Source organism: Parus major, chromosome Z (genome assembly GCF_001522545.3).
Source record: "Parus major isolate Abel chromosome Z, Parus_major1.1, whole genome shotgun sequence".
In the NCBI taxonomy this organism is placed as follows: Eukaryota; Metazoa; Chordata; class Aves; order Passeriformes; family Paridae; genus Parus; species Parus major.
Window position 1 is genome coordinate 21,881,404 of NC_031799.1, and position 23,718 is coordinate 21,905,121.

General features: G+C 36.3%; 1 protein-coding gene across 2 annotated transcripts in view; it reads right to left on the bottom strand.

The window, feature by feature from the left end:
• The window catches only part of TENT2 (terminal nucleotidyltransferase 2), a 50,274-nt gene that overhangs the window by 19,027 nt on the left and 7,529 nt on the right, over positions 1-23,718 (bottom strand). For both annotated transcript variants that reach the window (XM_015653552.3, XM_033520347.1), the window contains 4 exons: positions 15,012-15,081; positions 11,477-11,553; positions 8,091-8,219; positions 5,923-5,966 (listed from right to left, as the gene is read on the bottom strand). In XM_015653552.3, the coding sequence (XP_015509038.1) occupies positions 5,923-5,966; positions 8,091-8,219; positions 11,477-11,553; positions 15,012-15,081 (320 nt within the window). The remainder of the gene's footprint in view (positions 1-5,922; positions 5,967-8,090; positions 8,220-11,476; positions 11,554-15,011; positions 15,082-23,718) is intronic.

Here is a 23,718-nt window from a genome sequence, read left to right on the forward strand (position 1 = left end):
GAGAGCCTTAACCCAGATGCATATATTTTCCACAATAAGAAAGATGCCTATTGTTTGCTTATTGTAAGTTCAAGGGCAACTTACAAGCCAAGTACTATTTCTCTTCTCCCCCACTGATACTAGTTATTCCCCCTGAGCTCTGGTAGAATCATCTTGCACAGGAGCATACAAGACCATCTTTTGACTTCTGTTTACTAAATAACTTTAACATGTGAGAATCTTCGAACTAGACTTGCATCTAAAACCACAAAAGCAAAAGCTGAGTAAGGTAGTCTGCACTGATCTGACTGCAGTTCGGCTGAGAAATATGTAGGTGAAATTAATGCACCCATTATCAATTTCTCATAGCTGAACTGAAGTAAAGAAATAATCCAGAGGGTAGGCCTAACATTACTCTCAAGCATAGAGAACTGCATATGAAACCCAGTGGCTATAAAATTAACCTGCATCCACCCAAAAAAACAAGCATAAAGAATGCAGATATAATTCCTCTAGCTAAGAATGAAAAAGCCAAACAAACAACCAGTAGTGAAATTATACAAAACACCTAAATGCACAGACTACTGCACTTCAGCTAAAGTATGTTTTTCTGTAGGGGAAGATGGTGGGTATGATGGGGTATGAAAAAATCATGTTTGCTATGTAAAAAAGGCGCTATTTCCAACTTAAAAAGGAATATATACAAGACTAAATACAATTGTTTTAGAACTGCCCTGCTGTTTCATTGTCCATTGCATCTTTTAGGTTCTTCTGATGGACTGGGGAACATAGAAGTAAACATATCTCCTCTTGCTAAAGCAAGATTTTTTAAAATTTGCTAATACCTGGTTTTAACACCCTTTACAGTAATGTTATGTATTTTACTGTAAATAAACTCAAGACACACAGAATCATGCATTATGTTCACATAAAGAAACACATTTATGTAAATTTAGGAATTTGTTCACTCATTACTGTATCTTCGTTTCCCTCCTCACCCATTTCTTTTTTATTTTTAAGAGTAGTATCAGGTGTGACTCAAACTTTTAGTACTAGAATAGCACTAGAAGCACTACATACTGTAGTATTATTTCCCTATCCACAGCTGGCACTGCTTCCTCTGAGAAAAGTACTGTTAAGTGTTAAAACCAGTAGGACTGGAAAGTTTGAGATTCCCACCCTCTTTCTGCCAGCTTTAGCAAAACTTCCTGGAACCTTGTGCAACATCTTTTTGGAGAAAAAAAAGCCATTCTTCTAGAGATAAAAAATTTCAATAGTTGATCTCATATGATATAATGCTATATATAAAACATTATTTTAGTTAGCAAGGACCAGAATTTAGTATCTTAAATTCTTTCAGAAGACACCAAAACACTGGAAACACAGACATAAAAAGCAGATTTGCAGTACACAAAGTTCTAGAAAGGGAACAGTTGTTCCAGTGCCATACAGTAAATACTGTTTTAACCCTGAAGTAAATCAGAAAGATACTACAGTGAAAATCATTCCTTGCCCATCCCCACAGAAAGCTAAGGAAGAGCTAGAGACAGAACAACTGAATTTGTAATTTGTAGTATACCAGCTGATGAAGAAACATACAAGGGAGGAGGGGAAAGAAGAAGAAAATGACCTACAAAATACAAAACCAAAACATACATACAAAAATAAAAAACAGAAATGCAATAAAATTACAACAGATGTCTACAAAGACTAGTAATTGTTTGGAGGCAGTAGAAAAGGAGAACAAGATTAATTTTTTTACACTTTGAATACTTAAATGCCTGAGAACTTCTCAACTGCAAAAAATTCTGCCATCACAGTGAGTCTAATATCCTCAGAAGCTAAAAATTTAGACTTTATTTCATTATTTTTTAAAAAAACAAGCTATTTTTTTTACTGGCAGGCAATAAGATATCAAACAAATCAAGGTTTTTCTTTCTCAGAGAGGCTTCTGCTTTCAAGAAAATACACACATATTATTCTAGACATGTGCTCTAGTGAAAACACAGGTTACAGTCTATAGCAGCTAACCATTAAAACACCCAACCACCCAGTTTAAGAGACACATGTAAGTAATTCTTATTTCCACTTAGTTTAGTGGTTATGTCACTATGAAAATTGCTCTTAAAAAGACAACTGAGTATTGCAAAATAGAAGGCATAACTGCTACTACTTTTCTGGAAGAAAATAAGATTTATTAATGGTAATTACAGCAATGTATTAATCACGTTTGTGATACTGTTAGTAGATTTATTTCTTAAGCACTGTCAGTTGCTGATCACCCCACAGAGAAGGCAAAACCTAGTGTTTCATCTTTCTGAAATACAGAAAATACATCACATAAAAAGTTGCTATTACCATATTAAAAAGTTAAACATGTAAAACCAAATTAATTGCTACTGAAAATTGGCAAGATTTAGTGAAGACTTCTGTCAAGATATATCAATATTCAATAATTCAATTACCAGCAACGTAATTTAAGGTCATTTCTAAACAAAGCAATCACTCAGTGTCCAGTGAATAAGAGGTCAGACCAGCTACAGGATACCTAGATACCCTTTTCTGCTTGGCCACAGACAAACTGTGATAATCCCCTAGATTCATCTCATTCACCTGCTGAAAACAAGGGTAACAGTATTTTCCTTCCTGCTACAGGGACACAGGGAATAACTAGACAGACAAAACAGTACAGGTACAGCTTACAGATTCTGCACACAGTTGAGGTTTTTTAAAGAAATGAATTACAAAGCACCCTTCAAAGTACATTTTCTTTTCTTAACTTGCTCTAGAAGGCAAAGATCCAGCTTCTATTAAAACTAGTCCCTATTTTGCTTACTGTGTCTTGCTTCAAGCTGTCTTAAGAAACAGAAATTAGATTCAGGATCTAATTGAGCAACAAATATAAATGAGCTCTCCATTATTTCAAGACATCCCAGAAAAGTGACACAAAAATATTTTTCTTTTTTTTGATGGACCTCAAATCTTTACCTTGATTGGCTGATTTCTCAAACAACACCAGTATTCAGCAACTTGCTTTATATTGAAGCTACATAATGCTTTTAAGTTATGGTCATTCCACCTTACACACTAGAAAGGACTGCAAGTATACATGAAAATAAAATTTATATTTGTGTATCTTGATGTAGAGTGAGTTTAGCTCTGAATGTACAAGATCTTCATTCAAAAAATTTAGTAGTAACATCAGCATAATGTCTTGACATTCTTGTATATTCTCACATATAAAATATCCTTTTCCCCAGTCCTATAAATGGATATTTAACTCATGTTTATATTTTTTAAAAGTGCAACTCAGTGTGAAGCAAACTGTGTCTTTCCAAGGGCTGACTCCCATGTTAAGGACCATTCCACCTTCTGCTCCACCCCTTGCAATACTTGAAATGAAGCTGAGGCAGCAGAAACAAAGATGTGCTCTTGCTAGAGTCTTTGAAGTTCACCATTCAGAGCACTGATGGAAATCCAGTTTCTTATTGACTTCAGCTAATACACCAGACTTCTTTAACAGTGGAGAGTCAGGCATAAGTTTTCTTCTGAGTGCCAGTGACAACAATGTTCACCATCCATAAGAGTTTATGCCACCACAAGTTATCTAGAGCTTGTCCGTGAAGTCCTGACATGAAAGCATGTATTATATAGACTTCCAAAACTAGTGAACACTTGGGCTGTTGTCATCTACTTTACCTGGCTAAGGGGCAAGGGAAGTCCCAGAATACACCCTCACATTTGATGTTATCTGATACTCCCTCTAAGCTAATGGCTGCAAAATACATCAGTTTGGTGCCAGCTGGAAACTCCCCCACAGCAATACAATGCAAAAGTGGCTTTCCAGGACTTCTCACCCTTCACACTGGCAGTAGGGATACACTGAGACACAGAATCTGTTTCTGTTTCCTCCTCAGTGTAAGCATATCTCTCCTATATGGTACCAACAATTTAAGACAAGCAGTTTCCTCCAGATCACAGTATTTTCAGCCTGCAGATCTGATTTTGAAAAACTGTGGGTAGGTGTATATAGGAAAGATGCAGTATGTTTGTGTAGTTTTTGTATGGAGACAAAACTCAGATCAGATACAATCACAAGAAAAAGATATGGTTTCTTTTGATACTGAAATTTGCCTGGTTTTTTTTATTATTACTGCAAGCCACAAGACTGAAATTGTTTTGCTGTATTTTTCATTTTAAGTTCCTTTCAAATATCAGTATTCAGAAATTTTAAGTTTTGTAATTTTTAAACATTTAATTATATTCATAATGAAGACAGTAAATCAAAAACATACTTGCAATTTGGTTTTGTAGCAAGCATGTATAAAATATTTTCTTAATTTTGATAGCCGGTCTAGAGTACTTCATTTTCAAAATATAAGAGAACTAACTAACAAAGGGCATCAAAACCAAATATAATCTATATCAGACCACAGAAAAAATGCAGTTCTTGCAGCACTGCTCCCCTGCAAGTCATTTACTATTTTCACACAACACAAAATAAAACTTGGCATTTAGATTTATTAGATTTTTCACCTTAAGACACTGTATAAGTTTGCTTTAATGATTGAAGGCATTAATATCTGTATATTGTTTTGAAGGCCTGTACAAAGTTTAAACATGACAAATATAAATGCCTGCATTGTAAATACAGAAGAGTCAAAAGTTGCCAGTTCTTGGCACTTTTCTCTAAATAACATGTGACACAAAACTTTGAACACTGCAGCACACAAGGTTTAAGGAAATGTAATTAACAAATCTAGCAATTCAAAAGCCTATAAAGCTAAGTGTACAAGAAGTGAAAGATAGTTTCAAAGGCTTTTCAGCATTCCCAATGAAACAATTAGAAGGTACAGAGTATCATAAAAAAATCACAGTAAAAGATAAAGACCATGAATACATAGCACAGGTATCCCTAAGCAGATTTACAACACAGAAACAAAACTGCAGTGAATTATTGCTCAGTGCTTTCTCCTGCATCTCAATTATCTTAATTACCTAAAATGGCTGACACCACAGTATTTTCTCCCTGATGTTCAGGACCATTAAATATTCCCATTTCAGCTCTATGGGAAATACAGGCAAAAGACAGACTGGCTTTCTGATACTAGCTCAGCACAATTGTATGCAACCAATTAAAAAATCCCCATGTGTAGACAGGAACACCAAACTATGTCAAGTATGAATAAAGAAAAAATTTAAGTGACACATATGAAGATGGGTAAGGAGGAAGGAACCAAGGAATTTTTGAAAATAAATTACAACATGGAACTACTCAGCAATAGCACTTTTGTGCACAGACAAATATTTAGAAGGGCAGTTCTTAATTTTTCTTAGATTAAATCTCACTAATGACACTTCTAATCCTGGAGGCACCAAAGCATACTGATTCACTGAGTTCTCCAGAAATTATCTGAGTATGATCTGACTACAATAGCAAAGTTCCAAAAAGGTGTTTTCTTGTTGGACTGAAGTAAAATTTTGTGATGTCTCAAGTTTCTAAGTAAACATGTGTCACTCACTTTCTGCACATGAAAATACCAGGCAACTCAACAGCTGTGGGAGGGTAGGGAAGTCTGAAGCACCAGAGCTGAATGAAAAAGCACTACTTAACACATCAAGAAATAGGAAGCAGAAAGTTACAGCTGACACAGGGATATTTCCAGGCCAGCATAAAGAGAATTAGATCAGCAGTTTTCATTAGCAGTCTCTTCTGTGTCTCAAATCTTCCCATACATAACAGAATTTTCATTGAAGAAATTATCAAAAGCAGCAAGTAATCTCTTCATCTTACTGTTAAGACGGTTAGGTCTAGCATATCAATGATCTGACCTACAGACTGTTAGTTCAACTTAATCCATTAGAGATGGTTAAGAATTCATATATTTAGATAAGCAGGGTCACACACATATATGATGTAGTAAATCCATAAGAAACACTTACTGGGTAGTTTTTTTGGAGGGATGGAAGGATGGGTTCAGGTAAGGCTATAAAAAAAAGTTTAAAGTTGCTGTGATTAATGTAATTCACAGGAAACAATATCATATCAACTACACCAAAGTAGTAAAATTCTATCTTAAAACATTTATCAAGAACTTCGCTTTCATATATTTTGTCAAATAAGTTATTTGGCAAACACTTCTGTTACTTCATACTATAGAGTAGTATAGGAACTTTATTCAGCTAATGAAAGTTCTTACCAAGATACGACTACATTAAAAGGCATGAAAAATTCTGCAGCAGCTGGGTACAGCTTTATTTCTGAAATTCATATTAATTCATGGCTATAGGAGAATCATCTAAACTCCCTAAATGAAAAATTAAAGCTTCACTCATCTCTTTTTCCTTACATCTAATACAATTCTATGAACGAGCCGATAGTTATTGCAAGAGAACATGTTTTTCAGCTGCCAAGTTTTACATACTCCAAATGTAACCTATAAAAAAAATGCTCAACACACGTAGCAGGCATTGCTAGCAAAATCTCCACAAAATATATTAATACAGCCTAATAGTGTTAGGTGGTCTGCTAAATGGCAAACGTTATGAAGATCATGCAGTCATTAACAATACTAACAAACACAAAATTATCTAAATATTGGTCACTTTTATGGAAAACATGGGTTGGAAGTGCATCTATTGAACTATATAAATTAGAGACAAAAAAAAAAATAAATAAAAAATCACCCATATTAGGTGATCCTTTAGATGGACCAAAATCCAAAAGTATTCACGTCCTACCCAAGCAGCTATAGAATTGTCAGAGCAGTTCTCATACTAAAGCTTTAATATCATGTCTTCAGCATGGTTTAATAAACTGGTCTACATCATTCACTAGGGAAAATAATAAATAAATTCAGCACATAGGTGTTGGACTTGGGACTTAGTTCACCTTTCAGTAAGGTCTTACAGGTGAAGAAATGTTACAGACTCCTTTTTCCATATGGACTAAGAATCAGAACAGCAGAATTCTCAGAATGTGCTTCAAATAGTAGAATATACTACTCAGGACTGCTAAGGAAATTACCTTAGCTGCTTCAATAACATTTTTATTTTGGTTTTGGGTGTTCATGTTTCTGCAATATCTTGGATACTTTCCACTTGTCTACCACACTAAATTAAAAGACAACAAAATCTGAGTAATACCATCAAGGTATTGAATCTAGGTGTGTATGCTTTAGTAAGCTTTACTAAGAGGATGGATGGGATGGGAAAAATTACCACTTACCAATAGCATTTGCCCTATGAGTTTCCTTTTCTTACTGTTCAAGTTAGTTAGACACATTATCTAGAAGAAAGCTCATGTACAAAATACTGATGTATCTACAAAATAAACTCAAGCCACACTAAATTTGGGTCCAAAGACATCTACATTAGTATAAAAATATGTAAATTATTTAAGTAGTATAGAAAAGAAATTTGCCAAGTGAAGGCAGGGTCACTAGTGCAAAAGAAAGGTGGTTTTTTTTTCCCTCCACAGTGTCATCAACAACAACTATCAGAAGTTCTCGGATACAGGCTATTTTCAGGAACATCACAGGCATATAGCAGGGGAAAAAAGCTTAAAATGTGCATGAAAAAAAAATCAGAACTTAATCTGATGCTTAGATGCATTTACAGTGTACAGGGCCACACTTCAAGTACCTTTTTTTCTCCCCATCGAAAAGACTGAGGAAGCACAGGTAGAAGGCTCCTCTTTGGTTTGTGGACTGGTGATCTTCCTGAAACAGCTGACTGATCACAGTTTTGCACTACAAGGACTACTTGAACCCTTTTTCCCCCTTTCCTAGACTGCTGTGGCAGCTGCCAGAGATGACTACAGCAAATTTCTTTATGTACTTTCATCAACCAGTACTTGAGTTTATTTTACAGCTACACAGTGTCCTGCAGGTCCTTTTTTTTGTTTCAAACCTTTTTAAAGCTGGTAACTCTGCCTCTAAAGAACAGATCCACTCGTTAAAGACAAATGCAACACTATGGAAATGATGTAAACTCACTTTACTTTTAGATATTTCTGTGCAGAAGATAGCCACTGCTTGTTCTACTTTATTAAAGAGGAAAACTAAAAATGAACTTAAAAGGGACAGTTTCAACATGTAAAAATTACTTACTCTGTAAATAGTGCAAAACCATCAACACAAGACTATAGCTGTTTAAAGTACCACGACTGGCATCATTTATCTCACGAAAACTTGCCCACTTCTTAACCACAAGTACTAATGGACGTACTCGATTCTCAACTGCAAGAAGAAAGAAACACATCTTTAAAAAGCACATCTTTAAAAAGTACATTTAACTAGACAGTAATTAATCAACATTTGCTCTTATTTGAACAACATGATAGTTTTTTATTCTAAGGTTACCTTCTGCATGCATTTTATAGAATTTACTTAGCTACTATACAATTACTATCCATCCTATAAAAACCAAACAAAATATTTGCATTTGAAAACAACTTTTTGAGCAGTAAGATCCACAGACACATTACAAGAGGTGTACCAGGAAATCTGCGAAGCGTCACTTTCTACTTCTAAGGTCTCTCCAGTTCATTCTACTAATTTTACCTGAAATAACTTGCTGCCAAGACAGAACTTAAGCAATTTTTTTATTTAGGCTATACAAACTTTGAAGGCAAGGAAAAGAATTCTGGTGGCTGGAGGACACAGCTGATTCTTAAGTTTACATCAAGATACATGACAGCCGTAACTCCTGCATACAAACATAAATTTTAAATTTGCCTTGTCCTCAACAGCTTTTTATGTAGATGACGTTAGATATAATATCTCTTTAAATTAATATATATGCATTTAATAAGGAAATACAGCCACATTCCAGGTATAATCTGAATTTCTGGTGAATATAGATAACCTTCTAATTACGGTATTAATCTATTGTAGGTATACATCACTCACCACAAGTTCCTGGAATTCAGCAGCATACTTTATTATTTGCAGCTATGCAGAAGCAGATCATCAATTCAGTCAAGTGCTTTACAATGGCTTTAAAAGCTTACGCATTCTGGAGTATCTTTTCTAACCTGACATCATTACACAAAGTTTTGTATTCTGCTTATCAGGACACAAAGCATCCTACAACTGCACCACCTGGGGTGCTCTCTGTTATTCTGCAAAACTATCAAGTATGATTTTCTCACAACATGTTCAGAGTAGTTCAGCACACATGCCCATGTTACTCTTCTAAGAATGAATGTCCTATTAGATCTGGAAGATGTTTTGGAAACAACCAAGCTCCTTATCACTAATCATCTTATTCTTGACATTGTTCACCAGTGGCTGAACTAAAAAATACAACTTAGTACACTAATTGTGAAATGCCAAAAAAGTACTGTACAGACACCACATGAAGATGCATTAATTGGAATAGAATTTTTTCATGAGATAAAAATGTAAATAGGTTCCATTTTCAAACATAGCTATTTTGTGTCACAGTAGAAAAGTTCTGGTTTTAGTCGACCTCATTTTGAGATAATAAATTCTGTCTGCTGGTGCCTGTAATTAGTATATAACAAAATTAGTGTTCAGTATGGCCAGTGAACTTTGTCTGATACTTTGACACAAGCTACCTACCCCTCAAGGAAGTGCTCAGTAATGTTATTTGCACAAAGCTAGAAAGTCCAGTTTCCACTAACTGAAAAATATCTAGCAAAAATTGCTGCCCATGAAGACATGCCCCCTTCCCGCTGGTAACATAACAGCACAGACTTCACCTTCTAGCTATGTCTAATCTACCTACATTTTCTGTGATCATTTTGTGTCACCTTGCCTCATCATCCTTGATGTTTTCTAGAGCACTCTTGCACCAACACAGAAGAATTAACTTCAAAACAGACAGAAGAGCACCCATAGAAATTTCTGAAGTTTCAGCTTTTTTATTTTTTAGCATGTTCACTACGATAGTTAGTCAGACTACCTTGTTTGCCTGAACATCTAATTTGTTCCAATGGAAAATAGACCAATACATCTTCCACATTAGAGGTAATTAGATAACTTTTTCCCCCATGCAGGTTGAAGCCCTTCAACTACACATTTAAGTGAGCAGGACATGTATTAACATATAAGGCTATCCTCCCTTGCTCATATGACTTATAAAAGTATGGAGCAAGACAGTCTGATAAAAGCTTCCATTTAGTTTTGTGTGCCTTATGACACCTGAGTTTTCTGGTCCAATGAAGACAAGACCAGACAAGCTGTATGCTGTATAATACAGTCTATTTAGGAAGGTCCAGAACATTGAGAAGATAATATTTTCAATCACAAGTCTCCCTTCGCTACTAACTCACTCCTTAACCTCAAGAAAATATTAGCCATCACCAGGAAACACAAAGTTAATTTTACTGACCATATAAAAGTGAGCACTATAGCAGACAAAAAAAAAGATGGGATACTAGGACTGCTTTCACTTCTCTTTTCACATCTGGAGTTGTCTGCCCTACAATGGTTTTCTAAGAAGAGTAAAGAAAACCAGTGATAGAAGCTACAAACAAAAATGTAAACAATAGACTTGGTGAAGTGACTGCTCATTTGCAGTCATAAATGGCAATGATTATTTCATAATACTTTCAAACTTGGAAGCAAATCCTTTTCCAGTCATAACACCTCCCTGAATGTATGAAAAAATCAAAGTTTACCAACTGATCCAGGACAAGTTGTAGACTCTCCTAGTGACATGAATATGGAACACAAATTACTCTGACTGATATATTAGTAAAAATTAACTAGTGAAGATAGCTTCTACAGGTAACTGCCTACCCTAAACAGAAAGAAATTCCTTTATGCAAGAAGATGAAGCCTTATGAAGAAGGTGGTAAAGGAACAAATGCAAATGCCCTAGAAGAAAAAGACTGAGGCATACTCCTTTATGTACTTATCTGCCAAATGACATTGTAATGATAAAAAAGAAACCCTCAATCTACCACTAAGAGTGCAGTTGTTATTACTTTCCTTCCAGAAGGCAGTTTCACAATCTCTCCCTAAAATGCAAACTTCTGAGCGGACACAAACCAATTTGGATTTGGGATTAATAAAAATACTGAAGCAGTATTCTGGATTTTTCTAGGACAGATTCTGCAACAGCATATAGACATAGCTGGCTATCAGCCATCCATACTGTAATTGGCTGTAAGGAAATATAAGAAGCTGGAGATTATACCCCTAGATAACCAGTACTATCGTGATCTTATTATCTGCAGAATACCTGAAGTAGCCCTTGTAGTAGATATGTGGACCTTAATTTGAAGAATCTTTGTTATCTTCTGAATATTATAATATTCAGTTAAAAACATACCTAGCTGTTTTCTCCATGTATTTAGAATGAGCAACAAGAACTTACCTTAAAGCTACTTAATGTAGCAAAACAGGTAGTTTATATATATATATATATATATATAGTAATCTATTAAATTTTCATAGCATATCAATACCAAAATACAAACTCTAAAAGCAAAGTTTAAAGAAAAAGAAAATACAATAAAACTTACTGAATGCATAGGTTCTCAGAAGGAATGTATTTCTTATACCTATCACATTGTTTACATTCAAGTCGAAATCCACATTGCTATTAGGGAGGGAAAAAAAAAATAAAATCAAGCATCATGTTGCAAGAATGTTTACTACCTACTTTATGACAGATATGGAGAAGTTTAATTTTAATATAAAGCCCTAGAAACTTTCTTCAGAGTAAATGCTGTGACTCCTGTAGTTTTGTACAGCACCTGCACCACTTATAGACTTGAACTCCTTTGTTATAAAAATGTACTTGTTGTTTTACATGAAGAATACATATAGATACAAATTTAGACTTTAGGATAACTTAAGATACCGTTTCTTAATTTTTACAAAATCCTTCACTCAACTACACTTGCACTACATGATTTACTACATATAACTTTTGATGGCTGGAAGGATTCTCTGAAGTATTACTTTAGGAAATTATGCCAATGAACTGAGAAAGAGAGCTGGAAGAGTTCAGAAGATAAGAGCCATTTCTGCAATGACAGTAAGACAGAAACTTTGGAAAAAAAACCAATTCTGAGTAAACACTGCATGTTTTGCAATAAAACAGTTTTGATGCTTTTTATTCTGTTAAGGTTAAATAAGGCAAACAAGCACTAACTCATTTATTTACAACACAACCTGCCTGCACGTTTGAATTTCCTACTGCATATAGAGCCTAACTACTCACAGAACTCAAGAAATGATATTGCACTTAAGATCAATAAGCCATATCAACGCTAACTTACAACAAAAAAAACCTATTATTAGACAAAGAAGTAGCTAGCTATGATATACAGCTATTTCCATTTTACATGCACAAGTTCCATTCACATAGCACTTGTTCACCCAAATATTTCTTTGGATTTTCTTGACTATATAAGGGGAATATGGACCTGAAATACCTTTAAGTTGATAGAAGACAATAATTTGAGACCTACAATTTTTTAGTAATTTTTTAGGTCTTTTTAACATTTTACATTTTTTATATCTTTTTATATCAAAAAATTCTTTGCATCAAAACTACTGCATAATTTTAAACATTTATATGTTTTAAGAATATAGTATGTAACAGTACAGAAAATAAACAAGCTTCAGCTACCACTTCACAGTTGTAAATATAAGCATGAACACCCATAAGAATATTAACTGCAAATATAATAAAAAATGTTAGATTGAATGTGTAATTCCAACTACTCCAAACTGACAGGAAGACTGTTTACCAGATGCCAACTGAAGCAAGTTCTATTGCATGTTTCATAGCTATTGCAGAGGTGGAAATGTAAAAAATGTTTTGTATTGCTTGGACTCAAAGTTCTACTAAAAAGCACTAAAGGAGAGAAAAAGCGTCAACTGCACAACTATTGTAGCAGAAGAGGAAGTTTTTGTATCTTCTGTAGTATAAAGATCTTGATAGTTGATCAAAGGCTTGTTGGAAAGCAGAACCAGCATTAGAATAATTTCCTGGGAAAAAAAGACCTTAAGTCTTTAAGTGCAGTGGTTCTTCTCTTACTTTTACAGCACTACAAACCCCCAAGTTTAAAGGTTATAAGAGAACAAACACAAACTGAATGCTTTCTCATTCACTGAATCAAAGTAAGGGGAAACACCCATTTTCAGTTATATACAATATATATATATTTCAGTTATTGGTAACAGTTTAGAATCTTCATCTCCAGGTAAAGAGACAACACCCACTGAATTCAACCACCTTCTCCCAGCAGCTGGGCATCAAAAACTAGCTTTCGCAGGAAGCTTGTAATGTTTAGTTTCCAATTTTGGCAAAGACAGGCTAAATGCACTAGGTACAGGATATCCAACTGATTTTTCAAGACCTCTGTGAAAAAATGCGTGAGTATGCTTTTTTGTACATCTGAGCCTACAAAAGACCAGAGGCCAGAAAGAGACTGGAAAGAGACAAATGCTTAAATAAAAAGACAAAACATGGATGGAGGGACAGGTTATGCAGGAGAAAGAGAACTGTAAAGACAGAAAACAAAATAAAAAAATGAACTACAATAAAAAAATCCTGGCCCAAAATGGTGACATTCCCTATCACTCTTCTCTTTCACAAAAGCAATACAGAAAATGAGATGGTGAACAATACTGGTTTTCACTGCAAAAATATTATGTGCTGTTTCTAGTCTTACAAGATCATACTTTGACTTACTGGGAAATAAAGAGTTTTTTAAATCCTAACTGTAAGGTATATAACTATCACGGCTTATTTTTTGAAAGTGACTGTACTATGGACTATAAGTGCTTACAAAAAGACTTCAATCTTCTCACACAATCACTTCCACCCAGTTCCATATTAAAGGCTTCTTTTTAAAGTTTATTTTCTCATTTTAAATTGGGGGAAAAAAAAAATCACTATAATCCCGTAACACATTCAATATTTGCACCAGGAATTTATAATTTCATTTATATAAGAAAAGACTAGTATTGCTACATGTAGCTAATCCAAATAACCTAAACTTTAGCTTGACAAGTACCATACTTTCAGGAAGCATGGAAGAAACAACCTTCTGCACTGTTAGAAGAGAAAGTAAAAGACATTCAAGTTTTTAAAAGGTAGGCAATTATATACAAGTAAACATGGGATTGGGTGTAAATTAAGAAAATAGTATAAAGCAAAAACTCCAACAAGTGTGTATAATTTCAGATTTACAAAAAGGTTAAACTGATTATATAGATTAATTAAGACTGTAAAAATGATAGATTTAGTTTTATCAGGGCAGGAACCTAGCCATGATAAAGATATATGGTGATAGAAACATGCTGTGACATGCTCTAATAGGGAGAGGCCAGAAAAGTTTGCTTATTTGCTTATAAAAGACAAAAATTTTAGAACCATATAGACATATAGGTTAATACAGCTACATTAAAGTGAAACTATGTTACTATGGGAAAATGATATATATCAGTGTTACAAAACTAAGCCAATGAACACAGGAAGATAGGAATATTACTCAGACTGTCATCATATTTCAGTGTTTACATGACTTCTTCCTCTGTCAACTACTTTTATCACATACAATAAGAAATACATCATTATCTGTCCTAGTATGTCCCTCTAAGTTATTCATAGGTCCTTATAATGAATACACAATGAATACAAGAAAATACCACCACAAACTGTTTTAGTGTTGTTTGTACAGCTCAATAGTTATGTCTGCACAGCAAGCAGAATTATACTGCACAACTGTTTTCTTCCTACTACTGTTTTCCTGTCAAACCATTTGTTAACTTGGGAGTCCACAATGTACAAACAACCCACAGAAATAAGTACTGCTTCTAATTCACATCACAGGAACCAAATAGCATCAACCACAAGAGGTGCTTCAGACCATCAAGGCAATAAGCTGAGCGCCATGGCATGTTAGCTGTACAAATTTGTGATACAACTACAGCACTGCACAAATAAACACACATAACAGTGGGACTACTCCTAAGGGCAGTACACATTAGAATACTTTCTCATGTTGAAGTCTAAAAGATTAGGCTGAATAGGATACTTGCCTGACTTTATCCCTGAATTTCACTATTGGCACTTTTGCTCTGATCAGCTGAGGTCGCTCAATGTAGCTTGCTGAAAGGAATAAAAATATGCAATTAAGTTTCATGCAAGATGCAGACCTTAATAGAAGATCCTGTAATAGAATCTTATAGACTGATTTATAGCAAACGGCAGTTTATTAAATTTAGCAGTGTTGTGCTTAAACTAAGTAACCTTTAGCAACTGTAGCAAAAAAACAACCAGTGAAAGCAGGTGAAAAGCCCCCCCACACTAAACATTAGAGAAGAGGTAAGCAGAACATAGAGTAGAAGACTTTTCTGAGGGAAATATTCCAGAAATTTGAAAATAAGGAATGCAGTACTACAGTGCTTAACTACTTGTAATAAAAATCCTGAATAGTTATAAGGTACAAAAATAAAGGACCATGAACATATCCAACCAGGATGGGCTAATGATAAGCTTAAAACTTGTTTTGAAAACTGTTACTTTGAATGATAAAGTACATGCCAGGAAATGCCACTGAAAAGAGGACAATGATTTCTATCAAAGATGGGATAAGTTTTATCTGTCTTTTGTTTTAATAGTGATAAGACATGCAATAAATCCACATTGATTACGATTATCAAATGATTACCTACACTGCTCAATGCCATACCATCCAAACTCACAAATACTAAGCTCAGCCAATCACATGGAGCCACCAAATGCACCTTTCACACTCAGCTCCCCAAAACTGTTGCATCAGCCATGTTATTGTGATTTCCCCAGACTTCATAATACCTCAGCCTATATTCAGTAGTTTTCCATAATCCTGAATGAATACCATGCCAAATAAAGTAATGGAAAAGAAAGAAAAGTAGAGCCTGTAGGTTACATGACATGAATTTGGGCAAATGCCACGATTTTAGTGATTACTTCTGTTGCCAAATCCAGGACCACTTGAATTTGTCGATATCCAACAATATTTTCCAAAATGTTTAAATATCCAAAATATTTTCCCACTGCTTCTATAAATCAACCTCAGATTAGCATAAATAAGCATGCGCAGTACAAGTAATATAAACTAAAAATAACCTTGAATAAAATTTGGTTTTTTTCTTTCCCTCAAGAAAAAACAACTAGGTACTTCTATCAGCTGAATAGCCACTTAGATTAAACAGCATCATCTCCATTGCTTTTGGATGACAAATTCAGATCTGGTGGAACACTGCTGTGAAATAATTAAAAAAAAAAATCCTTTTTCTTTTTCTTTTTTTTTTTGAGACTCTAAAAATGTTTTGTGGCTATGCATGTTCAGACAGATTTGACTTGAGGCAATCTTTTATCTGGATTTTATTGCATTGCACCAGCCTAAGCAACACACAGACTGGCACTCAGAAAAGAAGATAATCTTACTAATTTACTGATGTTAGTGGGAGAACCTTAAATGAACAACTTCAAATCATGTTCAATGTCTGCTTATTAATACAAGCATCCTCTCTTTCTAGCTGGACCTTCAGATGCATCCAGGCATTTCTCCTCCAGCATCCCAGAACATTTTTAAAATGAGTCTAAAGCATGCATAGCTCTCTGCCTCCTCTCCTTTCACTACCAAATATAAGACAAAGATTCCCAGTGCACTAACACATGGTAGGCAATGGTGGATGTCTATTTGTATGCCACAGTAATTCAACTTTCCTCTCTATGATCCTTCCCAATGTCTTCAGATGTTAACAGAACTCATTCTAGTGACAATCTACTTCCCAACACATCCTTGTCTACAAATGGCTCCCTACATTTAATGGATGCTTGTGTCAAATTAGTTGGCTAAGAAAAAAAGATACAGCCCAAAACATAATCCAAATCTGTTTCACAGGGCAGTAAAAAGCAACCAGGAATACAGAAGAGATAAGGGGAAGTTAGAAGGCCATAACTTCCTGCTGGTATCCTCCTTCTTGACTGAGACCAATGATGCTGCTAGCAGAATCCACATTGTACCTTATATATATAGACAGGGGAAGAAACAGTCACAAATACAGGATGTGTAATTCTGAGATATGTACAGACTGAATAAATGCCTTTGTAAACTGACTTTGTGATCACAAAAGCTACAACCAGAGAGGCTATACCAAAACATGTGAAAAGAAATCTATACAGCTACTCCACAGTTTTGGGCATGTCTATGATAAGGTCATGAACACCACTTCAGCTTAGCAGAAATTAATATTATGGCTTCAAAGAAGACTAAGCACTGGTTTCATATATAACTTATTCATGCAGAATTTCAGACTGAAGAACTTAATTCCCTCTTGTCTTTCACAGAATGAAAGATTAAGCAATTGTACAGAATATTAATCCCAGACATGGTATATGCCAAAAAGATCTTTGGCATCCTGGGCATGTAGCCTGCTCTCACTGATTTGGTTATATTACATAAGGAGAAACTGGACAACACAGAAGTCTGAATCCACATTCATGAAGAATCTAGGATAGTGCAACCCACCACAGGATGAAATAACTGCTGATTTTTTGGAATTCTCTCAATGATCTGCACAGTCCTTCAAAGTCATTCAACTGAGTTCAAATTCCTTTGCTTGTCCAAGCTGTTTCACATTTCCCATTAGACCAGCATTAGGCAGATTCCACCCTGATACCCTAGTCTCAATGCTACTGCACCTCTCCGTAAATCTAAGGGAAAATGCCCTCTTTGTTATTTATGCAGACAGCAAACACCATTCAACATAAGACTATCAAGGTGTTTTTCAAATGAATCCCACACAGATGAATTTGAAGTGAGCAATCAGCCTGACATTTACTCTCAGTAGTTTAGATATAACCTCTTCAGTTATCACCCCAATTTAATGCTTCACATTTCTAAAGACATTGACTTCAGCACACAGTTCTGGGAATGTCAGCTAATCTTGTAAAAAATACATTTCCAAGTATCTGAACAAATAAGCCAAGAAGTTACACAGGATCAGCTAATCTCTGACACAGATTATACGTTCGCTATTCCACATCTCTCTTTCCTAGGAGAAATAAAATACATACCTTTAAGACTAATATGCCCCATAAAACCAGTAAATAAAGTATCAGAAGCTTTTTCACACTTTTCTCTGTGATTAGACTATTCAAAAACAACATTTTCATTTCAGCCTGTACTCTAGATGCAGATGACAACTCAAAAAAGCCTCTGCTATAAGGCTTAGAATCTGATGGACTAAAATTCCTTGCTGACACTTGTTAGCTTTTACAAACCTGAAACTGAAATAAGATAGAGGTTACACAGATTTTGAATCCACTTCTCAAATCTCCTAATCTAACAATCACATTCAACTCTATATGAAGGATAAAAGAGATGGCACTTAAAGTTCTGATGGCGAAACAAATTGTGAAAGGGACTGATCTGATTTGCACTTGGAATGCTTCTTCATTTATCCATCATAGAATTAAGGGAAATTAAGCACAGAATCACACTCTTACTGTCATTATATAGGAATGCACGGGAATGTTGCAGAGTGCAAGAACAAAGAGGGAAATGTTGTGAGAGGTACAGATTGGAAAAACTTCTCACAAGTTTCTGAACCAAAGTGATTTTAAAAAGGTTAAAAAAGTTCTAAAACTCTACCTACATCACAAATATCCTCCTTATTTATTTTTGTCCTTTAACTCTTTCACAAAACCAGAGCAAGAACTTATTTTAAATAGCATCTTATATTTTCTAGCTCTTACTGTTTCTCTTACATTTTGGCACACACTTTGCTAGCTTTCATGTTTGGCCCAAACTATGTTTATTTCCGTTCTCTCATGTGAAGCAACAGTAAGTTATATGACTGCTCACACACTTGTTGAGAACATGCTGCAGTCTCTCTTCTACAGAAGAAAGAAAGAAAGAAAGAAAGAAATACTTAACTAATATTATCAAAGAGGTATTACCTTATAATCATAGGATAGTAACATCCATGCTAACAGGGCAGCACAAAACTCAAAAATAATTATCAGAAGCAGCTTCATACATTTTAGGTAGACAGGCTGTCCTCAATTTATGGTAAGCACTACTGAGCAACAATTAAAACTTCAGTGTGTTACCAACATTTTTCTCATATTAAATCCAAACCACAGCACTGCACCAGGTACTAAGAAAAATATTAACTATTTCACCTGAAACCAGGACACCTCTTGTTCCAGAAGTACTAAGCCTTGGCATAGTTGAGCCACAGCTTGTAAACTAGCTAAATTTAAGCACGAAGAACAATGTGCCAAAGCCTTTTGGTTTTGAACATTTTCAACCAATTTTTGTCTATTAGTTCTATTCACGAAACATCCATATACAGACACAAGAGTGATTGCTAGGTATAGGAATTAATGCCACAGTGATGTCAAGATTCAGAAAAGATGACGTAAGAGGTCTACATATCACAAGTAAGAACACCTGACAGGAGTGGTATCTCAGCAATGCTTTGTCCTGCCTTACCTTCCATAAAATACTTTAATTAAATCAAGCTGACCAAATGCATGGTGATCCAAATGATAACTTGCAAGCTATCAGAGAATTATGAAAGCATCAAAAATAGGAAAAGGCACTTTTGGAGATCACTTGCACATAATCATCATACCTTTCTGATAAACAAACATGATTTTGTCACACATTGACACAGAACATGAGCTCTTGAAAAAGACCACTCATTTAGAAGCTTCTTAATCCCTGAAAACACATCTATTTTAACACTGTGCTATCAGAAACCACTGGAGCTGCACCACAGACAAACCCAGATTAATTTTCAAACTTATGCAAATGTCAATAAACAGTAGTAAAAAGCATTAAATATCAGATGCCTATTCAGCAATAGATGTATCAAGTCTTTCTTCCACAACAGCTGTTAAAATCTGTGCATGCGTGCTTGCCAATGTAGAAATTTTGCAGTCTGCATTTGAATTTATGATGATACCATTTAGGTTTTGCCTTTTTTCTACACTCTCTGTATTCTTCACACACATATTTGTAACTCTGTAGCCTACTGTTACTAGAGACTAGTTTTCCCAGTACTTTTCCATGGCCTTTCCCTAAGCAGAAAGACAAAACAAATTCCACAGCTCCAAGCCCCAGGAGGTACAAGGCTCTGTACTATCTTGGCTCTTCCTGGGAACCAAGGCTGAGAACAATTCTTTGAGATACATTCTCATGGACAAAGTACAGCTGGTGAAGGGGGAGCTCCAGAGAAGGGGCTTAAACTACGGAGGGAGGGAATTGCATCACCCTTCATCCTCCTAATTGGTGCTTTTTATTAATTATGCTAATTTCTTAAACCTTCTGGAGGGGGGTGGGTTTTTGTAGACATCTTTCCGTAAGTGCTCCTGGAGGTCTCCAAATAAAGATCCCTTTTTATATTACCTCCTTACTAAAATTATCTTGAATTTCATTTCCAGGTTGGGAAAAAGGCAAGTTTTTCTGGAACACCCAGACAGGGAGAACCTGGTACCGTTCCTCCAGACCAAGAACATCCTGCAAGGAATTCTTTCCTGCCGGCAATCTTGAGAATTCCGTGCAGCAGCCTGAGGTTGAGACACCATGGTTGCAAGATCCCACATGAGGTAATACAGAAGTAACTCTTTTTGTTGTGTAGTATGTAGCTCGTATATGTGTCAGAAAAGCGGGGCTAGCATCATTGCAGGGAAGGGGGGAAGCTCCCCCACTTCCAGAGTTCCATCTGTGGAAAGCTTTTTCCAAGATTTTGTGGCAGAGGCGTCTCCCGGGACGTCTCCGTGAGTGGGGAGATCAGGTCCCCTGTGACAGACGGCGAACAGCCGCTCTGAGAGAAGCTAAGGTGACTTCTGCCATTGCCCTGGTACAGGCCGGGAGAGGGGGTGGAGGAGCGGTCCCAGCAAGCAGCCCGGGACCGGGGGCCGCCGCTGAGCAGCCATGGCCCGGCTCGCCCGCCGCCCCTGGGCCCCGCCCGTGCCCGCCCGGAGGGGGCCGGGAGCGTGAAATCTACGGACGGGAGCCTCACGCCCCTGAGCGGCACCGGTTTTGCTGCTGCGGAGACGGAGGAAAAGGCAGCTTAGTCCCTTGAGAACGCTAATGTCACCTTTGTAGGCAGGAATGACTATCGCAGTTTCCACAATAACGAGTTTTGTTTTAGAGAAACACCCGAGAACCGCTGTGAGCAGCGGCACAGCCCGAGCGCGGGCACGCCGGGGGTGGCCCCGGGCGGCTGCGCCCGCATCGGGCATCTGTCCCCGGGCCTTGCGGCGGGCAGCGAGCGCTCTGTGGCTGCACTGTTCGACAGCCAAACGGGAAACACCGGGTCCAAGGAACAAAGCCATTTCCCAAGCTTCCTTAAAACAGGCTTTAAGCAGAGTCCTGTGTTAACAAATACTTCAGAATGGAAACTGAGAAAAGATACTGTAAGGGCTGTTTGTGCCAGAGGGTTAAGAAAAAGAGACCTTTCTTCCAACTTTTAAAATATGAATTGGAAGAACACTGGATGATTTATCAGTTTCTCTATTTGCCAAAAGAAGGATCTGCTGGAATTTTGTAAAAGGAAGAAAATAACAGATAGTTTAGGATGTTTTACTGAATTAAATTTTAAAAGTACCATCTCCTGCATACCTGTGAACAAGAAACACCAAAGACTCTTTGCTATTACATGAAAGAATCCTGAAACAGGAGAGAAGAGCCAGTTCACCAAGACAGTCCTGCCTGAGGGCTTAAGGAACAGCCCAACTACATTCAAAAATCAGCTGGCAAAGGATCTGGAGAAGTCAGCAACTGAAAATTGCTACATCCAACAGTTGCATGCAACCCACTGTAAGCTTGCTCTCTGAACATCAGTGACATGTACCCATGCCATGTTACTGAAACAGGGTAATGTTACTCTGAAAATGTTTGCTGTTAATTCTGGTATGTCTCTGTTACCAACACTAATTGATAACATATCTGAGTATGACTGTTCATAGACCATAGAGGAAGCCTATTCCAGCAGGCCAGACCTGAAGGATGTGCCAGACTGAAAGCAATTTCATGCAAGATGGCAAACAGGTGAAAAAGTTATGCAGTGACAGCCATGAATGAGGTAACAAGGCAAAAGGCCTTGCCATCCAATGTGTCAGCACAGAAGGCTGAAATCAAGGAAAGTAAATGGACTATTACACCAGAAACAATACAAACATGGACAAAAGAATTGTACTAGAAATAACAGAGGCAGGAGATTTTTGTGTAGATTATTGGCAAATAGATTCTGCTGAGTTACCAAGCAAAAAGAAACGGGTATGTATTGGTGTTAGTTGACACTTTTAATGGATGGTCTAAAGCTTACCCCTGTCACACTAACACAGAAAGAGAAGTGGTGAACGTTTTTCATAATCATATAATTCCGAAGATTTGGGGCTCTTTTGAGTTGGTCCCACAGTGATCAGGGAAGTTAGTCAAGTGTTGGGAATTGTTTGGGATCTGTAAATTCCCTACCCACCACAAAGCTGACTATGTGAGTAAAATTGTCAAAATATAGATTAGTAAAATCTGTCAGAAACATCTATGAGATAGGTTCAAGCCTTGCCTATAGCCTTGCTGAGACTATGCATGCAATCAAGGCAGAAAGACAACATGAGTCCTTATGAAATGCTGCATGGCAGGCCATATGAAATTGAATATGTTACGGGAGAAATCCATATGAGGGAAAAACTGACTTGCATAGGTATTTAACAACTTTTAAGTTCCACTCTGCAGAAACTACAGAAATTCATCACATTATCCAGACAGGTAAGACTGGACACACCTGCCCATCTGTTCCAGCCTGGAGACTGAGTCTGTGTTAAATGCAGAGACAGTAACCGTACAAGCTAAGTGAAAATGACTATTCAAAGTACTGACTACTCTCACCGAAACCAGAAGTGCTGGCAGAGAACCCTGAATTCACTGCTCCAGAGTTAAGAAGACCTCTGTTCCTGAGAAAACTGTAAAACAGAGACTGATACAAATCAGAACAATATGATTTAAATTGTTCTTTTGTACCTTTTATCTGCACAGTTGGCAACCATGATTCAAATTTAGCCCTAAAAAATTGCATGTAGCTCTAGCCCAAAATGTATCCAAATAAGAAATGTATCTTTTTAAGAACAATTTGTCAGGGTGGTATTGGATATGAGAATCTGGCCTGGTAAATTGTGCCCCTAAATAAAGACTGGGTCTGTGTCCATGGGGCTGTGATTTCAAATACAATATTTAATCATATTAAGGCTATTGACAAAACAGAATGCCTCTTAATTTCCTACTAACCACAACATCATTAACATTGGTTGTTCTTCTTATGCAGATTAGAGTGAAAGAATTGCTAAGGATTTAGTTGAAATTTGAAAGCAAACTCATTCTGCACCAGATAGCTCTCAAAGGAGCTCAGTGAAACTTGAGTATCTTCAATATATTCACATAATGGTTACCAGACTGAGCCTGGATAAAAAGGTATTCATAGTAGCTGTAGTTATAGTTGACATCTATATAACAAGTAGCAAGGTATCTGGTTGTATAAACTGGTTGGTGTGGTTAAATATGGAATAGAGACTAAACAAGACAGAATATTGTTTGTCTCTCAAAAAAAGGGGGGAATTATGCTGTTTAGGTTTAATCTTTTTTCTACATTCTCTGTATTCTTCACACACATATTTGTAACTCTGTAGCCTACTGTTACTAGAGACTAGTTTTCCCAGTACTTTTCCATGGCCTTTCCCTAAGCA